Here is a 21,931-nt window from a genome sequence, read left to right as displayed (position 1 = left end):
TCGTCAGTCAGCAGGAGAGCAGGAATAGCTACCGGCCCCATTTTCATGACTTTCAATTGTTTTCATAATATTGGGGGGGGGGGGGGGGGGGCAGTTATGGCTGCATGCTCAAGGAGCCTCTCGTGTTTGTAGGAACTACACGCTCAGCCACTGCTCTGCAGCCAGACTCACCGACATCCCGGGCCTTTTATCAACCCTCACGTTACCAAAGACTAAATAAACCCCTCCAGAGAGACGTAGGGGAGCTGTGCGCTTGCACTGAGCATGTGCGGACATAGATTCATAAGAGCACATCTGTTGGTTTGGATGCGAGAGTGAAAGACACGGTCGAGCGCATCCGCCAACCAGTCGGCCCAAACTGGGTTTGTGTGAGGTCACGTGACCTTTGACCTTTGACCACCAACTCATAATCAGTTCAACCTCTTTTTTGCCAACTTTGAAGGAACTGGTGACGGTGATGTGGAGATGGACAGAAACAAACACACCACGTCTCTCAGGGCACAGATGACAGGAATACAACCTGCATCATGAAGCATAACTCCCACTTACAGAGGAATGATTTCTTCTCTTGATAACGGCGTATCAGTACAGATACACATATTCACAAACGTGTGTGTTTTGATAAATCCCACCCAGGAAGATTCTAACCGTTTGACCGTTTATTAAACGATGTTTAAAAGAAACACGTTGGGACTTGAAGCATAACCATGTCAACTTTAATATTAATAATGTACAGTTAGAGAGAGAACAAAGAAGAGAAGCAGTAAACAGTGTCCACATTAAAAAAAGAAGAAAATATTACAAAAACAACAGAAGTCCACCTACACTCATGTCTATCTTAACTTGGCGTTATTGGAAGTGGTTCACAAGCATTTCAAAGAAAAATTCACTTATTTTGAACTTAAAAAGAGAGAATATATAATAACAGAGCGGTCCTGAGAACGTGTACTCATTGGCATAGATGTATGCGGTGTGTGTGTGTGTGTGTGTGTGTGTGTGTGTGTGTGTAGAAATGTATCGGTGTATTCTTAAGACAAGCTTTACATAAAAGTTCTGAGTACAAGTTCTGCTGTTATTCCTGGTTTATACTACTGTGAAAGACAGAAAGGAAGACAGAAAAAGGCCACTGAGCAGCCTCCAGTATGTCCACAGCCTAATCAGACAGGTCACATGTGAAGCGCTGCAGCTGTGACCTTCAGCATTCCGCTTTAAATGTTGAAATGCATCATGAAGTTTGCAGGCGATCTGAAAAAACCATACTAAAATAACAGATTATGAGAAAACTACGAGGGATTTAAGGAGCCATTCTTCAACCGTACATGTAGTATTATTAATATCGTCGTATGAAAATAAAACATGGGAGCTCTTGGAAAGGCATATTAAAGGTTCTGGTTCTGAATTGACTTCTGTAAGAGAGGGGCGGTGAGGAAGCGGTTCTGTCTGATACTCGATGGGTGAAGTCGGAGACGAAGCTATGGCGGAATTGGCAAACTTCTCCGAACTGTTGTCTCCCTGTGGAGTCCAGGGAGAGGGGAGGAGTCACAGGAGCACTCAATTAACCCTTTCACTCAAAACGGAAGTTTATCACAAAAAAAAGAAAGAAGAAGAGCTGGACACCAGGGTTCAGATCGATGACGACGTCATCGCTTAAATCACAATATAAAACACACACACACACACACACACACACACACACACACACACACCTCAGACCAGTCGGCCTCTCTGACCTCAGACACAGTATTTAAAGGGACAGTGTGTCGGCTTTGGGGACATCGAGGGGCGTGAGCCGCTGAGTGAACGCCGTTTGATCCACACCATAACAACAGAACTACTTCAGGAGCAACGGGGGTCAGACGGAACCTCGGTTTTGATTCTGCGGCTCACGTTAGCTCAGTTTCAAGCGGATCACAGAACCGTGGCGGCTTTTAACTTAAACACGTAACAGGCTCTCTCTAGAGCCGGTGTTCGGGTCGTCGGTTCTGGGCTACTGCGGAAACATGGCGGAGCAACGTGGCGGACTCCGGAACTGAAACTAACAAAAAAAAAAAAGACTCTTAGTTTCAGGTTTCCGCCGATGGATCCACCGGACTGCTACACACCGGCCCTTTAAGAACACACACACACACACACACACACACACACACACACACACACACACACACACACACACACACACACACACACACACACACACACACACACACACACACACACACACACACACACACACACACACACACACACACACACACACACACACACACACACACACACACACACCACTGAGAGTCCTGCCTGGAGGCCCGGTCACGGCGACGGTTCCACGCGGTACACGGCTTACAAGGGAAGGTTTTCTACACCAAATGTGGAGAACTTTAAAAGAGTGGATCTGTTGACCGTCAGCAGGCTGACCTTTGAGGGTCACTAGTAGTTGTTAATTCACCTCCTCTGTCAGACGGTTCCACAGAAGAGGAACGGTTTGTAGACAGCTGTGAGGGAGGAATTAACGGTACATCTACGTTTAAAAAAACAATGGAACAATAAGTTCTGGGGAGTAAACGGAGAAAGCAGAAGTACTAAACAGCGCTAGCATGTTGGCGGTTAGTGGTGCCGCCGTGGCCGGGCCTTGACCTCTCCCTCTTCTGCTGCCTCCTGATTCAGTTACCTAAACACACACACACACACACACACACACACACACACACACACACACACACACACACACACACACACACTCCCTTCTCTCTGAGGTCTTCATGATCTCATGAGTGTTTTATCGTGTACACACTTTTTAAAGGACATTAAAAGAAAGCTCGTGGAGGAGAGAGGATGGTACGCCTACCTGCAGACCTATGGAATGCATCTAGAGGACACACGGCGACTACATGAGCACAGACGGCTGACGCATGGTCCCGGCCAATGCGTCACCTCCGTCCTGCAGCTCAGAGAACTCCAGCTTCTCCTCTTTGTCAGGAAATATAGGAAAATAGAATTTCACTAAAACATGCGTTCCCCTTGAAAATGAAAAAGGTTTCAACGGATACGGTACGGAGACGGAACGACGCTGCCGAGAGACGAGCACGTGGGCCGTTTGTGGGCGTTTGCATGCATGCGTGTGTGTGTGTGTGTGTGTGTGTGTGTGTGTGTGCGTGTCACAGCGTGGTGCTTGTTAAATGTAACCTGGAGGAATGTGAATGTTCTGTATGTTTGCGTGTATGTTTCAGTACATGTGAACGTCAGAGGGGGATGAAGGAGAGTATTGAGTTTGTGTAAACTGGAGGATCGGCTCTCGTCTCTTCAAAAGATTTTCCCCTTCTTCTTGTTCTTCTCCATCGTCCTGTGTGACAAACGAGAGGAGCGACAGCGTTACGGTCGGAACATGCAGAGTGGATTATCAGGCTTCACAGGCACCAAATAACTGGAGCCATCTTTAACGGCCCTAAATCAGCCAAAAATAAAAAGCAGCCTTTTCTCATTTCATGCAGATTTAGATTATTGTATTAGCGAGTGGTGAGATTAGAGATGGAGAAGGGAACAGGTCTGTCCCTTGGAATTTTATTCAACTTTGTACTTCCACTCCTCTACACCTCAGAGGGAAATATTGTACTTTTTACTCAACTACAGTTAAAATGAGCTCCACCGAAAACATCTGCAGCAGGATCCTGTTTCTGATAGAGGAGTACTTTTAGGTCCAATGACCTCATGCTGTGGTTCCGTTCAGTGGAGAACTCTAGTGTGTGTCGGTCTTGAACGAGTCTCTGCAGTCAGGCTGAGTGTGTGAGGAGAGACGTGGAGGACGGCTGACAGCTGACGGTCAGAGAGAGAGGATCTGGATCTGGTTCTGGACCTGTTAAACTTGATCACGGAGAACGTTTGTTCACGTATGGAGGTCGATCCAAAGAGAAGCAACACCTTGTGAGCGTGTTGCTTCAGCAGCGAAGCTACAAAGACTCAGTACGCTTCTATTTCTGGAGGCTTCAAATAAGCCCAGTTGGCTTTTTGCCACTTCCTGCACCGTGATATTCATCTATCTCTGTTACGTTTGTTTATTTTTAATTGTATTGTTTGAATCGTGCAAAATAAATAAACTAAAACTAAACTGAGGGCTTAACGACGAACTCACATCTCCTGTAAGCTCAGTTCACCAACACACTGCAGTGACGCTGCTGCTGCTGCTGCTGCTCACACACACATTCACCAACGTGCACGACGTGCACTCATTCACGCTTCTTTCCTAACTGCCCACTGACGACCCGTACGATTCTGCCAAACGAGGTGACGATAGCGCATGCTGTGATTCCGTGTGGCACACAGGTAAGAACAAGTTAAGCAGACTCAACAAGTGAACCTCGTTGGCAGTGAACAGCCGGTCAGTCAGCTGTTCACAGGTAGGAGCGTTACTGACTTGGAGGCGTCCAGTTTCTGCTGCTCCAGGATTCTCTGCTGAGCCTCCCAGTTGGACTTCTCGTCCTCGTGCACTCGTCTCTTCTCCTCCAGCTCTTTGTACTGCGCCTCCAGGTTCCTCTTCATCTGCTCGTGGCGTCGCTCCAGCTGAGGGTCAAAACGTCACACGGACTCAGTTTCCTTCATTCACTCATGCAACTGGCCTTTGATCTTGAATTGATTTTAGAAAAAGGTCATAATTCTTTCTCTAATATATATATATTCCATAAACATCTCCTTCAAGCTGGATTCATTCAAGATTCTCACCAGATTACATCTGAACACATCCTGACAGTGTTACAGAGTGTATCTTGGCCCAGTACTCCTTTTTACTGAATGAAGCTTGAACGCATCATAATGTAACTCCAGGCAGCCTGTGCTGCTCTCCTGCTGCTAACAGCTAACTAGCTAATGAGGAAACTAAAAATGACTCTAGAAGATGAGTCAGTGGCCAAGGTATGAAGACTTTATAGAGAGCATTCGTAAAACTAGAAATGTCTTCTGATTATAAGAGTTTTATATAAATGCAAATTTTTGGCTGATTCCATTTTTTAAAAGTCTCATCTGTTGGACCGACAGCATCAGTGAAAAAACATCTTTCTCTCGCTCAAACCCACCTCGGCCTCCGAGTCCTTCAGTTTCTGCTTCTTCTCTTTGACCTTCATCTCAAAGACCTGTTCCATCTCTGCCTCCATCTTCTTCATCTTCATAACGTGCTCCCTGCGCTCCTCCTCCATCTGGGCCAGGGGACTCCTGTGGACCACGGCGGAGGTTAGTTGGAATGTGTTATATTCACCTTTCACAGAACTTAAAGGAAAGCAGTAGTTCCACATCTAAAGGACGTGTTCGAGGCGTACTTGGTGAGCTGTCCCTTGGTCTTGGAGGCGTCTACTCCGTTACAGGTGACGGCGGCGAGTTTCTTACTGCGGTAATTCTCATAGTGGACATTGTTGGTGACGTCCTTCAGGTCCTGCATGTGGGTCCTGTGGAAGGGGAAGAACAAGAAGAAACATGAAGCAGGAGCCTGAAGGAGGATGAGGAGGAAGGAAGAGGAGCAGAATAGGAGAGAGAGCCCCAGAAGGAAGGGCCTCTAGTCCTCCAGTAATCCAGAATCCAGTGAAAGACTCCCGCTGGCTTTTGGTGGCGGGAACCAGTGTGACGCTGACTTCCTGCTTGGCCTTCAAAGTAAGAGAACTATAATGGTCTAGAAGAGAACAAGCTAGCACACACATTCAACTTTGACTACTGCTACATTAGCATCAAGCATGAGAAGAACTAGGTCAGCCTCTCGTCAGTGGACTCTGTGGGTAAAACAAGTTGCATTCATGAGGTTAAGTTTGGACAGAAGTGCACAGCTGTTTCACCTGATTAGCATGTTGCGCAGCACCGTGAAGTCGCAGTGTTCCCCGTTCTCCACTGAAACACACACAGGGAGAGACACACACACACACACACACACACACACACACACACACACACACACACACAGAGATCAGAACAACAACACACAAAACATCATCATCATCTGCTCTCTCACAGATGCTAAATAACTGCAAGGAACTCTGGGTAAACGGGGTGTATCTCTGTTCACATCGAGAGAAACTTCCCAGCAGAAACTTGTTTAACATGAACACAACTGTGTTATTTACAAGATACAGCATAGTGGTAATATAGAGAAATAGATTATTGTTGTTATTAATCTCCATGGAGACCTCGTGGTGCAAACACACACATCAGAGGATGTAAGGTTCATTCGTTCATGGGTTATAAAGGTCAGGGGATATATCAGGCCATGATCACATAGGACGCTTTCTCCATACCAGCAGATGCCTTACGTCCTGTTTTCCATCGGCTTTTTGCCTAAAACAAAGCTTTAAAGGGCCACAGTGCAGATAAGTATCCCTCTGTGGAGGCCCGGCTCTACTGCTGCACATGGAGCAAGTTTCAACTGTGCACCAGCGCACAATTCAAAGAGCTTTGGCCTCTTGTGTTTACAGCTTGCAGCTCTTAAGCCCAACACTAGCCGTAATGAACCGCTCCAGGCTGACTAGTTTCATCCACAGTTGGCGGTACGGGCTGGGCTAGGCTACGCTACGCCACGCCTCCGCCAGAAGAAGAAGAAGAAGTAGTGGCTGCGAACCGGAAACAAAACAATTTATGTATCAACCGCTTTTTTCCGACGAAAGCAGAAAAGAACCTCGAAAGAAACAAGCGTATAAAACATATTTGCGGAAGTTTTATTGAATTTTGTTGCCTGATTCTGCTGGAAACAACATCGATGAGATCGGTGAGACTGATCAGATCAATTTGCAGCCACAGAGTGTCCAGCTGAAAGACTTTGGTGACAATAGCGTGGGTTCGTCACTAATGAGCCCTTCACGTTACACAGAGCTGTCGCCGAGCTTCTCATGTTACAGTTAACGTCTACGTCTGTCCAAAATGTCCTCACGTCATCATTTTACCCCATCGGACGCTTGAAGTTCTCATAATTTGCATGTGGATGCTCGAGCTATGGCCAAACATTTCTTCTGGGGAGGTCACGGTGATCTTTGACTGCCACAGTTATGATCGGTCCAGCCTCGAGTCCAAGTGGACGTTTGTGCCAAATTTGAAGAAATTCAATTTAGGCGTTCATGAGAATGAAGCGGAAGGACGAGCCAGAAACACGAAGCCTCCTATCTGATCACAGCCCTTCACTGTTGAGACGCCACAGAGTTAGAAGGAACCAGAGTTCTTGGTCAGACAACAGAAAAGTTCTCCGGTACCGTGAGGCGATTGTGAGTTTTCATCTGAACAACAAAGACCTGGGTACACGGTCAGATGGCATTCTGAAAAAAGGACCGCTAATAGACTGCTGCTGAGGAAGCACATGGTGGATCTCCCGCCTCCTCTTCCTCAAATACGCTGCTCCTTATCGGTCATCATCAGGGGAGCGAATAAGGAGCACACCTTACCATTGATGAAACTTAAGCAGTCCCGCCCCTTGGCATCCCAAGCCAGCCATTGACCTTCAGTCTCTTCTAGAGGAGGGAGCTCTGACGGAGGGGGAGGGGTACGGGTTTTCAGTTACTGTTTGCGCCCAGCTGGGGGGGGGGGGGGGGGGGGGGGGGAGAAGAGTGGAGGGGTGGTGGTGGGGGGGCTAAATCTGGGTCTGGAGCAGCTGGGTTTATCGTGGCTTCAGAACCCCGGCCCAGAATCGACCCGCGTTTGGCCCAGATTCAGCACCAGATTTGGCCCGGATCAACACCGTGACCTGCATGTGTCCAAGCTGACTGACTAAGGAGCGCGGGGCTTTTAGAGGGAGCGTGGTGGGTGGGAGAGGAGGTGTTACATGGGGGGATCTAGGCATGAACAGCTGGGGGTGCAAGTCTCAATGAGGGAGGGGTCGTAGGAACAAAGACAAGAAGTTGTAACTGAGAGCACACAGATCTTAACTGTTGATGGATGGCAGAAAACACCTGATGCATTCTCCAAGTCAGAACAACGTCAGCTGTTTGTTTGTCAAATGAACTTTATTGTGAAGTGATCGGAGTCCATCAGGTGTTTTGTTCTGGGTGCTTTACCTACGAGCAGAGTGCGTTTAGGCCATGATGATGAACTGCTTAAAGAAATGAATCAAGCGCACGCAACTGTTTCACCCACATGGTTCTATGTTAAAGATATGCTAATGAGTCACGATTCCACACCCCGCGTTACCGTGACGAGATAAATGAGCCCTTCAGGAGAAGCCTAGCTCAGCATGAACCGCTCATGAGTCTGTAATGAGTGTAGAAGCGATGCGTTAGGATGGCGGGTCCCGCTCTTTGGTCCAGTGACACAGTAAGGCCTGCACACCGTTCTCACCCCCTGCGCCATCACAAGCAGTTCGACTCTGGCACAACGCGGCGAGTTGAAGCGTGTGGTGAAGCGGGACTGAAATGAGCAAAGAAGGGAACCACAGCGTTAGAGCCATGTTGCAGCTTCAGCACAAAAAAAAACAAAAAAAAAAACAGCCTCTAGTTTTCTCCATGACTATTCACAGCATCAGACCTGGGAGGACAGGAGAGTACGAGGAGGCGGTTCAACCTGCTGAGAACACCAGGCGGACTTTGAAATGCGTGTGACGTACGCCTCTTTAAATGCAGCTTGCAGGATAACTCCCGTCTACGACAGCCTTGAGTCTTGTTCTTTGTGCTTTGGGCCATATGTCCTTACAAGTAATACAAACATTACACTCCTCAAGTTAATAGCGTAGATCTGGGAACACATTGAAAAGAGGAGTCAGACCGGGTTCCACTAACGTCTTTAAAATAAAGACCGACTGTGTGACCCTCTGTACTTGCTGTAGTTTCCCTGTACAGTGAGGAATTATCAGCAACGTCTCGGATGCGCTCACTTTTCAGTTTTACCCGCGGATGAATTGGTTCGGGTCACTCATTCCCTACAACCTTCACTTTGCTGCGGCGATGCCGCTCTGTTCCCACATCTGGGTAATCACCGTGGCGATTAACTGATGGATGATAGACAAAGCTATCGACACAAGACCACAGCTGCAATAGACTGGAATCATCCTTTAAAGCAGAGAGTGAGGTTGTCTTAGCGAACAAAGACAAGAAACAGAATCATTCATGTGTCCCTCTGGTAGGTTGTGACGACGCTGTCTTACGGTTGAGTTGCAGTATTATTTATTTTTTGCCACCAATCAATCGCCACATGTTTTGAGACGGATCCCATAAACAACCAAGATGTGTATTGAGAGACACATTTCTATGACTTATCTGCTACCATACCATTCTGTTATGAACTGAAATAATGTAATAATACCAATCATACTCAGATGTTGGCCCTAAAATGAACGCTAAATGGTATGAGGATGAAGGAGGAGTGCATTGAGCCATAAACCCGTTGATGATGACGTACCGTAGGTGTGCGCAACGGAAGTACGGCGGAGCGCGATCGCTTGTCAAGCTTTGAAGAACAGTAACCAGCAAAGACGGAGAACCCAAACAGTCACTTTCCAGATCTATCAGTGAGCGGGTAGAAGACATGAGCTACAGCGCAGTATTTAGTGGGTTAAAGACGTATTTGGTGGAGAAAGCTAGCGTGTAACGTCACACCAGAGACACATTATGAGCTCCAACTAGGGATGGGGATCGTTTGGGTTTTTTCCGATACCGGTGCTAAAACGATACCGGTGCTAAACGGTGCCTGAACCGATACTTTAAAAAAACAAACACACAAAACATCGATTGACGACATTAAAGAAAGGCTTTTTTTTTTATTGCCGAGGCAATTTGTTTTCTTCAAATTGAACAATATATGAACTGTTTGAAGTATACTATAAATATAAATACAAAACACATGGCTTCAAACTACAGCTTCAAACTTTTTAACTTCAAACTATGAACAATATATTAACTGTGAACAACAGTTTACGGCATACTTAAATAAATATAAATAAACTTCAGCAATTCTTTTGCAGAAATATGAGAATGTTTGCCTCGCCACGAGAAGGAAGCAGCGACATCTGCGTTGCGTTTCGGTCCGGTAAGCACCGGTTGTATTGGCACCGGTTTTCGGTACCCAACCCTAACTACAAGTCTGTAGAGGATCCCTCTGTGTTATCTGTGTTCACGTACAGAACGTCAGACAGCAGGAAGAGACGCAGAGGTTTGACTTCAGTCACTTTGAAATATACATGTTTATTACCTACCGACCGTTGCTCGAGTTACTACGAGCGTCACCAGTTACCACGGTCACTCGTTAGACCGGCACACCTGTTGTTCTGAAACGTCGCGGCGCTGTAGAGCTCGAGTCGTGCAACAGACCTTCTGATGACGGCGACGGTCTTAAACTCACCGTTTGAAGCTCGCTGACTCGTCTGGAGTCATTTCCGTTGCCAACAGAAAAACGTGGAACATTTCAGATGACGTCGGCTGCAGCGTAACAGACGTACACGGATGGACTTCTGTTTGCTTCCTTGAAATATTTGTTAAGGTATTTGCTGGTGTGGTGTGGTAGTGTCCCAGGCCACTGGGACACTACCACACCACACTCACATGTGGTGTCCTATTCCAGAATAAAGCCCATAACGTTCAATACTCTAAATATCTACATGACATACCGTATTAATAATCGCCCCCATGTTCTTCTTCTAAAAGGGAAGTCTCATTTAGCACGGTGTGAAGAGTCGGCAGAGAGAACACATGAATGATTTCAGTCTCCATGTTCTTTTGTACCTTCAAGATATAATACGCTCACATTTTGACATCTTTGTTTTCAAATGATGGTGTATTTCAGCACTTCAGAGAAGTGTTCAGCCCAAGTCTGATCAGAGCATTGGTTTGACCATCAGCCTAATGATGAGACAGCACAGCAACAGAAAGGTGGAGGGAGAGGAAGGATGGAGAGTTTGGGGGACACTCTTGAGGAAGAGGAGGAGGAGGAGGGGAGAAAATGAGGATGAACTAAAGTGAAAGATGGTTTGGTTTACCAAAAATGCCCTCTGTCAGTCATGGAAAAGAACAGACAAAGAAAAAAGAAAAAAAGAGAGAAAAGAAGGAATGAAAAAAGTGAAAGACTGATAAACGGTCAACCACATAACAACAAAGGTCAATACTTCACAAAGATATGCACAACATAATCATCGTTCAGCAGTTCAAAGTGACTAGTGGTGACTCTGGTCAGTGCTTACTGCCACAGTGAAACAACGCATCCCATAATACACGAGTGTGTTTGTGTTGAGGGCTGGGTCTATCAGGTAACAATGTATCAGCGTCCCGCCAGGTCATTTACAACTTCTCACAATGGAACAATTTCTTTAGGAACATGTTGCGCTCATCAATTTCCCGTTCTTTCTCAACCTCGTCTTCTCGTGTGTAATCAAATATTCTAAATGCAAAATTCAATTGTTTAGTTAATCCCAACGTCCAAGAGTCGCCGTCACTGTTACCTTGACGACAAGCCGCCAGGACCCTCAAACCACCATCCTGGTGCCGCCCACTGACACTCACAAGCCTGAAAAGGCGGTCAGCAGCACGCCATGGGAACGTTTGAAGAACATTTAACATCTACGCAAACATAGCAACACAGCTAACTACTTGTTAATATGGACTGATCTGTGCCGCTTAACTACTGTCACCAGAGAGGGACAGACGTTAGGTTCCATCCTATAAAGTGAGTCCTAACAGACTAAACTGGCCTGGAGTTACCTTATTAATGTGATGCTGAAATGTGTCTATCAACTTTAGCTTTTCTTACAAATCCAACAATAATGAAATGACTAAAGTCCATATCCATTCCTAGACTCATGTGCTAAAGCTCCAGCAGGTGTGTTACAATGTGTTGTGTGTTTATTTGCTACTTAAGGAGGTTGCATTTCTTCATGGACTCATTTCCAGTCCAGAGTACATTTTGACAAGTCCTTGTATCACCTGGTAGTGAATACATTCAGAGTACAGGAGGGGGAACACGTGCCTCGTACCCCACAGACTCAGGAACACCGTGCGTCATTCGTCACGACAGAGACGACACGGTGACTAGTGGACATTTTCAAACACGTCAACCTTCAAGCGCCCACACGCATCAGCCCGTCTCTCACAGTCTGCCATCGTCTGACCGAGGCGCAAAGAAAAACTGTGAACGGAACGTCTTCCTCGCGACTACTTCTTCCCTGGTTTCGGCTACAAATCGGAAGCCGTGTCCTTCTTTCCTGGCAGCGGACCCGAGTGAACCTACCTTCCGCCACGCCCCAGGGGTACTGGCGACCTCTGACCTTCTTGCCGTTCACCTCGATCACCACGTTGCTGCCGACCACTGCCAGCGGCATCTTCTCCTGGAGTGGAGAGACGAACAGCTTCATTTCAGTGTGAAGAAGTGCTGCGAGCAGCTGTGTGACTGCTCTTCTTTGTTTGACTGGTCCCCTTCTTATGTCTGCTGACATTAGTAATTATTATACGTTCATATTCCCATCTAGTCCAAGTGCAGTGGACTGACAGTGTTTAGGGTGAGAGAACCGATTTAAAGAGATTTTAATATTTTGAAAGTGGCACAGCAAAATGTACCCGTGTGTCCTGTCCTCAAAGTCGGTGCTAAATGCTTGGTAATGTAGGGACTACAATACAAAGTTATACATTAATTACTTTAGCTGGCATGCTAACTGCTAACACACTAGCAAGCCAGAAACACGCTAGCATTTAGCAATTTGTTCTCAGGGTTGTTTATCACATCATTCAGTAGTCATTGACATGAGGGAAAAGTACTCGACGCTAGCTAGCTTTTTAACCGTTAGCACAAAAAAAAAGTTAGCAAGATAGTTCACTCTTCGCTCTGTTGCTAAGGAAAACACGAGGAGCAGCTTGTACTCCTGTAAAGCCGGGTTTGAGAAGAACTGGATGGTGCAATGTAGTTCATTTGCTTCAACAGCGTGCTGCATTATGGACTTTTTGTTCCGTCAAGAATTACATAAGACGAATTCAAAATGAAAGACGCAGGTGTATTCCACTGCAGATGCTCAATTGGAATGAACTGATTACTGACTACAATGCGACGTCTCCCGGTTTTTAAAAAGGAGCAGTGTGTAGAATTTAGTGCCATCTAGTGGCAAGTTGCAGATTGCAACAAACTGAAAAATTGCTAAAGGCTCTCTCCAGAACTGGTGTTTGGTTTGACCGCTCTGGGCTACTGTAGAAACAAGGCGGTGCAACATGGCGGACTCCGTGAAGAGGACCTCCTACCATTCTATGCTAACGAAACCACAACAATCCTTAGTTCACGGTGATTATACACTAACAAAAACATAGTTATTAATATTATATTCTCTTTCTGCCAATAGATCCAACTTCACCCTGAACACCGGCCCTTTAAGTGCTGCTGTGACAGGACCTCCACTCATGTTCATGTCACGGACATGATGCAACATGCAGCACACCGTGTGCTCTTCCTAGTTGTTACTAGAGTCACATGGAAGTAAAAGTAAAAGTTCTCAATGAGCTCCTCTACACAGGAGATTTTGAGCGATTCAATTTGTTTTAAAATCATGAACATAATTGTGTCCATTACCTTAATTTTTCGGATGAGCTTGTTGTCCTCGTCGTCCTCCGTGTCTGGGAATTCATAAATTTTGATTTTGTGCTCCTGTATCTCCTTCATTATCTGACGAAAGGAGAGAGAGAGAGATCAGAATAACGTTCAGAACTTCTTTCCTGAAGGTTTACAATCTTTAATGTTTTTCTGGGAGCTAGATTCATGTCTATGCATGAACTATGGTGCATAGAGCCAGGCGGTGATTAGCCTAGCTTAGCATAAGCCTAGCTCTGTCCAAAGATCAAAAATATGCCTACAAACAACTCTAATTAACATGTCGTATCTCATCTTTAATCTGTACTCAAACAAACAATAAAACAACCCATTGAGATTGAGAGGAAGTAATTATGAAGGTAGATTTGTGTCTTTATTACGCAAACAAAAAAATATGTTTTGAAAGCAAATTTCTCGCACTGCAATCAAAAATCAAGTTTGTAAGTGAAAATGTATAAACTGAGAATAAATTATTTGTTAGTTTTGCTTATGAAACTATAATTTTTGGTTGCAAAACAAAAACCTTTGCTTTCAAAACCAAAAGCTACGGTTTCAAAACCAAAACCAAAACATAAAGCTACGAGTTGAGTTTGGACGTAGTGGGCGGGGCATACGCTGCTGAATGAGCCAGGAGTTTCTATTGGTGGGTTGGACTTACGTCACATGCACGCAGAAAGTGAAGCTTCATGTCAACAACACCTCATGTCGTTCTTTAAAGAAAGAGACTCTACGACACTAACAACATGAAAACAAAGTGAAGTGCTACCAGAGCAATAGAATGTCAACTTACCTCCATGCCGCTCATCATTTGAAACCGTAGCTTTTGGTTTTGAAACCGTAGCTTTTGGTTTTGAAAGCAAAGGTTTTTGTTTTGCAACCAAAAATTATAGTTTCATAAGCAAAACTAACAAATCATTTATTCTCAGTTTATATATTTTCACTTACAAACTTGATTTTTGATTGCAGTGCGAGAAATTTGCTTTCAAAACATATTTTTTTTGTTTGCGTAATAAAGACACAAATCTACCTTCATACTAATGAACTGGACATGTTTAAGCTCGGCTAACTGCCTCCTGTAGCTCCGTATCTCAGATACAAATACGCAACATTGTTATGTATCTGTGTACATTAGTTGGCCTGTAGCAGCAGCGCTTCTTATCCTACTAATGTGACACACACACACACACACACACACACACACACACACACACACACACACACCTGTTTTTTGAAAAGCTGGCACTCCTCTGGGGTCAGGGTGTCAGCTTTCGCAATAAGAGGGATGACGTTGACTTTGTCATGGAGTCTCTTCATGAACTCGATGTCCAGCGGCTTCAGACTGAAGGACAGACAGAAAGAAAACCTTCACAACAGGTCCATTCATATGTAAGACACCTGACACCGTTTTCCTCCGATCATTCCATTACTTGTGCAGTACTCGGTTTCTGCCAATACCCAAAGCCTCGTTGTCTGCCTCCCCCAGGGTAAAACACGTCACAGAACACACCGCTCATGAATTCTGAAGCTTTTACGCGTCTTTAATAAAAAAAAAAGCCTTAAAGAGACTACAAAATGTCATCAAGCCGACTAGTCCGCCTCAACGCCCTCGTTGTGTTTATGTGACCGCGGTGTAGTTCACTTTCCGAAAGTCCACATTTCTGCAGGCTGTGCCTGAGAGAATTACCCACAATTCATAGCAGTGTGACGTTAAACACGGGTTGCCAGTGGAAGCCGGAGAAGATGGCACATGGGTGTTCAGCCTGCCGTGTTAAAGTCACTCAGAAGCATTAAGGGTTAAGGATGGAACATAAAAACACATGGAATCAGAGGAATGCATTGATTGAATGATTATATTACACAGACATATTCATCAAACATTTCATTTTGTTATTGAAGCGACGAGATGTCGAGAGGCATGTATGCAGTCCCATTGGTATTCACACCATTTCAAGCCCTGGCAGCCTCTCACACTCGTGCAGTGACCAGGTAACGTGAGTCAAGTCCCTGAGGGTTCAGGGTTAAGGCTTTAGGGGGGACATTGGGACTGGGCCGAGGAGGACCAGGTTAATCTCCGCCCTCCTCATCTCTGAACAGGACGAGCTCTCACAGGAAAAACCACGACGACTGGAAAAACTAAAAATGAGCTCGCGGTCGATAACCGTGGAACCGCTTCGTGGATCGGCAGCGCGACGCTTTCTATGAAAGAAGAGTTTATTCATGAGAAGGAATCTAAGGGAAAGTGCATGACTCTCCAGAGTGAATGCGGTTCAGCGGGTCTCCAGCAGAGGGCTGACTATACCCCTACATGGAGCCCACAACAGCTGAGAAAGACCGACGTGTTCTTCTTCTGTGGTGAGAACTGATGGTTTCGTCTTGAGGGGCTGACGAGGTCTTTGTAATACAGTCGTGTGTGTGTGTGTGTGTGTGTGTGTGTGTGTGTGTGTGTGTGTGTGTGTGAGTGTGAGTGTGAATGTGAGTGTGAGAGAGAGAGAGAGAGAGAGAGAGAGAGAGAGAGAGAGAGAGAGAGAGAGAGAGAGAGAGAGAGAGAGAGAGAGAGAGAGAGTCTGTGGGTCAATGTTGAGGTACTCATCCCAGGAATGCAGAAACACAAAGAAGGCAACAGAACAGCTGTTCCCTGGTCCACTAGTACTCAGAGTCCGTGTATGAACGAGCTGCTGAGAACGGGGTCAGGTTGGCGTGTGATCCTGCACCAGAGGAGTCCTGGAGCCACTGCGGTCCCAGATAGAACCCGGAGTCAGACCGTCTGGTCTAGGGAGACTTAAAAGACCGCAGGAGACACCGACAAAGGGAGTTCAACCGGCGAAGCGTCAAACTGGCGACGCTCACCGCTGGTTGGAGCGTCTTCCCTGCGTTATCTCGGGGTGTAACTCATCACAGACGGGCTACGCCTGGGAACAGGAGCACGCGTTTGACTTCTAGCGCAGGAATTCGAGGGATTTCAAGTCGTACAGCCACGTGTCGGGTGACTTTTGGAACACGCAAACTGAGACTCTGCAGCTGCTGCAGAGGTTTTGAAGGTGACAGGAAAAAGCACAAGAACCTGATACATTTACACGGAGAAGTGAACAATCTCTCCTTGGCATTTTGAAAGCATCAAAGTTAGCTTGAACGCATCAACAACCCGAGAGCGACACGTGACACAGCCATGTATTTTCATCCAGCGCTTGTCCTGCACTTCCTGTCTAAAGCTGGAACATTCTATTCACCGCACGCCTTTGTTTTGCAGCATAGTTCAGTTTCACATTTAAACACGATGACGAAAATGACTTTGACGGAAAAGTCACAACAGCACCGTGACCGGGTCCAGTAAAGGCCAGAGCAGAGGTTCTAGCAGCGGTTCTGGTGACCCTGTGGCACCGCTGACGAGCACCAAGACGAACCCATGTAGGTCATACAGAGACACATCGGTACTACATTGAGACGCTTTCATAACCAGTCAGACGTTCCTCACAGTAACTGAAAGCAACACGTTCACAGCTGCAGCTGTTACAGGAGTGTAGCTTCACACATCTCACATGTGACTCGTTAGGGATTCATTAACGACGCAGGGAAGATTTGAATCCATGTAGATCAAACTCAGCTGGTGCTGCAGCTCTACTGACAAACAGGGAATGTTCTAGTGATGCCAAGTGAGAAAACACACACACACACACACACACACACACACACACACACACAGAGAGAGGAGAGAAGACAGAGTGCGTTTGTCTGCCTCTGTGAGCCGCTCCGAGCCTCCGCTCTGATTGGGTGATTTCAGTGATGGAGAGCGGGGCTCTACTGAGCATGAGCAGAACTGGGTTATATAACCTTTGTGGGTCACATACGCTGGCTGGCAGCCTCCTCGTCTATGACACACACACACACACACACACACACACACACACACACACACACACACACACACACACACACACACACACACACACACACACACACACACACACACACACACACACACACACACACACACACGTTTGCTTCAGCCTCAGCTTGCATTGCTGACAGAGGATTGGAAACTGGATTTAAAAGGTAGACTTTGTCTCCAAGACAAAGGCTGTGAAGGTTTTCATCCCACTTCACTGACACACCTATGACACTTCAAGGTGCTTTAACCAATAATTCACTTTAACAATGGAGCGACTGTTTTAAACGTCAAAGGGCTTGTAGTGACCAGGCAGCAACCTGGTAAGTGAATCTGAAGTGTGTTAAAGCTGCATTCTCTCTAGTGTCCACCAGGGGGCGACTCCTCTGGTTGTATAGAAGTCTAGTCTAAAATGACTCTACTTCTCTCTTGATTTATTCCCTCAGTAAACATTGTAAACATGAGTTTATGGTCTCAATCTCTAGTTTACAGTCTTCTTCAATACAGCATGATGTTCATTTAGTACATTATGCTCCATTTAGAGTCACACAGACCATAAAGCAGGGGATGATTTAGGGGCGGGGCTACACGGTGATTGACAGATCGCTACCAGAGACGTATACGATGTCTCTACGTCACTCCTCAGTCCAAACATGGTCACGTCCATTCAATGGTTGGACAAAAACAAAGATGGCGACGGCCAAAATGCCGAACTCAAGGCTTCAAAAAGTGCAGTTTTTCCAACATGTGGGATGGAGCATCTTATCTCATTGCTGTCTGATCTTACTTGATGTGAAACCCAGCTCATGTTACACACCTTGGTCTCATGCAGACCTACCCGTGTCCAGAGGGCGCTATGAAGTACAGGCAGCAGTGGACTCGGTTGTCCGGCATGGACCTGCGGTTCACTCTTGACTCGGCGTTCAGGAAGTCCTCGCACTTGCTGTCAATGTAGTTGATGACTGGCTGCCAACTGGAAGGATGGAGAAGCAGAGATCAGGCAGAGAAACGCCAACCAACGTCTGATCTATTGGTGAAACGCCCTGAACATGCCAGCGCGGCTCACCAGTTACTGTTATCCACCGCATCTCCAAAACCTGGAGTATCGACGATGGTGAGCGTCAGCTGGACTCCTCCTTCCTTTACCAGCACTTTGGACTGCTCCACCTGAAACACACCGACATCATCTGAATCAGAACCTAGTCCTGACTCTGGAATCTGAGTTTCTTTCTGCATTTTTTGCACTCAACGTGTGTGTGTGTGTGTGTGTCTGACCATCAGACACTTCATTTCCTGCACTTTTGTTGAATTATGTACCAATTTCGTGCCTTTTCTACAAATGTGATCTACATTATCCCCACACTATCATACTATTCTATCATATAGTATTTGATACTGTTATATTGCTGTAGTCTACTTTATATTACTATCTTTCACCTGATACGTTATCTCATACGTCATATTTAACAATATTATGCTACCTGGTCAGAGGTCAGAGGTCTGTGTATCTCAAGAACCGCTCATCCGATGGACTTCTCCTTTGCTGGGGTCCCGGTGCAGTGCTGTTTAGAGTTTGGTCCAGTGTAGTCGTGTTCACTATTAATGAACTCTGACTAAAGAAGCCGCGGGCGCGCTTTGCCGCAGCGGGGGTGGGGCTTATGCTGATGCTCCACTAACAGGACAGAACCCGTCGACGAGCACGGCAGGAGAACCCGAGGAACAGAGCCGCTCTGCCCCCGCAGCTGAAATCCTGTTTTCACATCTTCTGGTACGTCGCTTTGGATAAAGGCGTCTGCTAAATGACTGTAATGTAACGTAATGTTTCTCCCATCAACCACAACCACACTGTAGGCACACCGACGAGCCGACTCTGCTGCTATTCACCACTCTACTGTCACTCTACCGTGTGATCTTTGTCTCCAGATGCTCCGTTAGAGTTTCTATACGTATGAGTGTCTACAAGCTGAAATATGGTCGATTTGTATACTTTACTGGAAGTTATGACGAGAAACGTCTGCCAAGAAAAATGCATGAAATATAGAAATTGGTGCAAATGTGTTCTTCAGAACTTAGTGACAGCGTCTGATTTCAATTCAAAGCAGATTTGTTTGTAGTTTCGAGGGTTTGATTTTAAACTTAGTTTCCTATTTATTTTATCCACCCAAGAGCTTCCTCACTGCTGGCTGCTGTTTTGGTTCCCTTTGTAAAAAGAAGAAGAAAACAAAGTGTAATGAAATGTTAACCTGTTAAACCTCGGGCCTATTTTTAGGCCTCCGCTCAAAAATAGCATAGCCACTAAAATGAGTAGCGTTGTGCAACTGCAAGGGCTATTCTAATAGTGTTGGTATTAAAATAAAGGGAACACTTGTGAGATGTGTTCAGATGTGTAAATATCAGTATATATATATATATATATATATATATATATTACTGGTGAAGAGTACATTAAGATGGCACACGGCACAAATTGAGAATTCCCACACATCCATCATTCCCTGCAGCTCGTCTGCTGTTCCCTCACATCGCCGCCGCCGCCGCCGCCGCCGCCGCCGCATACTTTCACGAGGCCGTGTAGTTATTTTAGGACGGCCCCTTTAACTCAAACTACAGGCCTCTCACTCAAACACAAACATTCTTCAGCTTCCACCAACCTTCAGATAAGCTGTCCCGACCTTACGGCCGAGCACACGCACACACACACACACACACACACACACACACACACACACACACACACACACACACACACACACATATTATATATCCCGCACCGCAGTCATTTGACATATCTTGGCTTAACTGTGCATCCAGCGGGTGTTGTGCATGACATGTTAGCCGCCTCGAAAACCCAAATCTGCTATTTCCACCAAAGAAAAACACATCGGGAGAAAACCTCAAAAATGCCGTCAGTCGCAACACCATCATTTAAAAAGAAATCTGATCTGGTGGAGGTGGAGGAGGGGGGGGGGGGGGGGACACGACGACAAAGCATGAGAGTTTGTTCTGGACTAGAAATACTCTGACCCAGTCTCTCCCCCTCAGCCTCAGACCACAGCAGCCGATGGCGAACGCACTAACTGCTACTTGCAGGAGAGCATGTGCGCCCGGGCCGCGCTGGTGGGTTCAGGCGAGGTTCGGCGTGAGCGACGGACCCAAAGAGGAAAGAGTCGGGAGCAAGATGTCTGTTCAGTCTTGCCAAAAACCGTAAATTTAGCACCGAGCGGAGAAACCAAACAGAGCGGCTAAAGATACGCCGACGTCACGCCATTTCTTTCTACAATCCGTTATTTAGCGCAACACAAGCATTCATGAGTTGGTGCGGTGAATGAGCTAATTAATGAAATTAGTAAACGTCTTTTATGGGGTGTTTGTGACAAACTATTTTGGGGGATTTATTATTGAATTATTACGAGATTTCCTGCGTCGGGAAAGACTGTAGAGCTGCAGGACGGACACCAAAACAAAGTTTGTTACTTTGAATTTGTTTCCACAAAAGCGTTTTTTTTTAATCCAACAACAGAAGACAAATGAATCAGTAACTGAGCATTAAAGGACATTCCTGCCCCTGGGACCGGAAAGTTAAATAAACAGAACTCCAGATCCACAAAGCTTCTCTGGAATCTTTCTCCGCATCTCGTGCCGATCAGAACATAATACATTCATCGCTCGTGGAGCTGGTTCAGTTGACGGACGTTCCATATTCTGGTCAGGTGATGAACGACTAGCCGAACGCTAGTCGTTCATCACCTGACCAGAATATGGAACGTCCCAGCAAGAACATCCAAGGATGGCTGGCCGAACGCCAGCCATCCTTGGATGTTCTTGCTGGGATGGAATCTTTTTATTCAGTAGAGTTGTTGGAGTAGGAAAAGGTTCACACCATTTAATCCATCTCAAACCCCCCTTCAGTGAACCGTTCCCGTTTCCTGGAACAGTTTGTACGGCGACAAAAGCAGCGTTTGAATCAAAGTGGTCGTGACCAACGGCAGTTAAGCTCCACTGGTCAACACTGTTTAGACTGCTGGCTTTGGGTCAACGGTGCTAATTTGTGTGACAAAGTTCTCAAACGTTCCATTGGTTGTGGAGATTCCTTCTAAATGAACCAATTACACAGTTCAGCCATCTCAAATGACGTTGTGCCTTTAGTGTCGAAACATCTTTCTCCTGGTATTTAACCATGGTGATGGTTTATAATATCCAGGCTTGAGATCGCCGCCTCCGCCTCAACACACTGGAGATGAATAAATTCAGTGTGTGGTGCTCGTAGGGCTGGGTACTGGTACTCAATGCCTTTAATTAAGGGTATCCACCAAAACAACCCAGTAGTATCAAAACGTCTCAAGTCAAATGAAACCGGCAATCCATCATCTTTGTGCTCAGATCTACAGAAAACAACCTTTTGGACCATTTTTTTACGGCTTTGCTCGCAGCCAATCACAACAAGCGCTTTTCAGGTCAATGCGACGCGCGATTGGACGACTACCGCAGCAGCTACAACACACACACACAGCTAAACCCAGCCCCTGTGCTCACAGCAACACAAAT

At 46.1% G+C, this 21,931-nt stretch overlaps 1 protein-coding gene across 2 annotated transcripts in view; it reads right to left on the bottom strand.

Moving 5' to 3' along the window:
• Positions 1 to 694: 694 nt before the first annotated feature.
• Positions 695 to 21,931, bottom strand: part of septin15 (septin 15) — a 37,696-nt gene continuing 16,459 nt past the window's right edge. The window contains exons 4-14 of one of the 2 annotated variants that reach the window (XM_068724102.1): positions 18,453 to 18,553; positions 18,225 to 18,359; positions 14,725 to 14,842; positions 13,486 to 13,578; positions 12,163 to 12,259; positions 10,919 to 10,930; positions 5,811 to 5,862; positions 5,304 to 5,429; positions 5,064 to 5,199; positions 4,409 to 4,554; positions 695 to 3,340 (exon numbers count right to left, since the gene is read on the bottom strand). In XM_068724102.1, the coding sequence (XP_068580203.1) occupies positions 3,301 to 3,340; positions 4,409 to 4,554; positions 5,064 to 5,199; positions 5,304 to 5,429; positions 5,811 to 5,862; positions 10,919 to 10,930; positions 12,163 to 12,259; positions 13,486 to 13,578; positions 14,725 to 14,842; positions 18,225 to 18,359; positions 18,453 to 18,553 (1,056 nt within the window). In that variant the 3' untranslated portion in view covers positions 695 to 3,300. The remainder of the gene's footprint in view (positions 3,341 to 4,408; positions 4,555 to 5,063; positions 5,200 to 5,303; positions 5,430 to 5,810; positions 5,863 to 10,918; positions 10,931 to 12,162; positions 12,260 to 13,485; positions 13,579 to 14,724; positions 14,843 to 18,224; positions 18,360 to 18,452; positions 18,554 to 21,931) is intronic. The other variant, XM_068724103.1, reaches the window with a different exon arrangement.

This window comes from Cebidichthys violaceus, unplaced genomic scaffold (genome assembly GCF_023349555.1).
Source record: "Cebidichthys violaceus isolate CVI_PGR_0920_01 unplaced genomic scaffold, fCebVio1.0.p SCAF_3, whole genome shotgun sequence".
Taxonomy (NCBI): domain Eukaryota; kingdom Metazoa; phylum Chordata; class Actinopteri; order Perciformes; family Stichaeidae; genus Cebidichthys; species Cebidichthys violaceus.
Note: the sequence above shows the minus strand (reverse complement) of the source record. Positions and strands in the feature narration are given on the sequence as shown.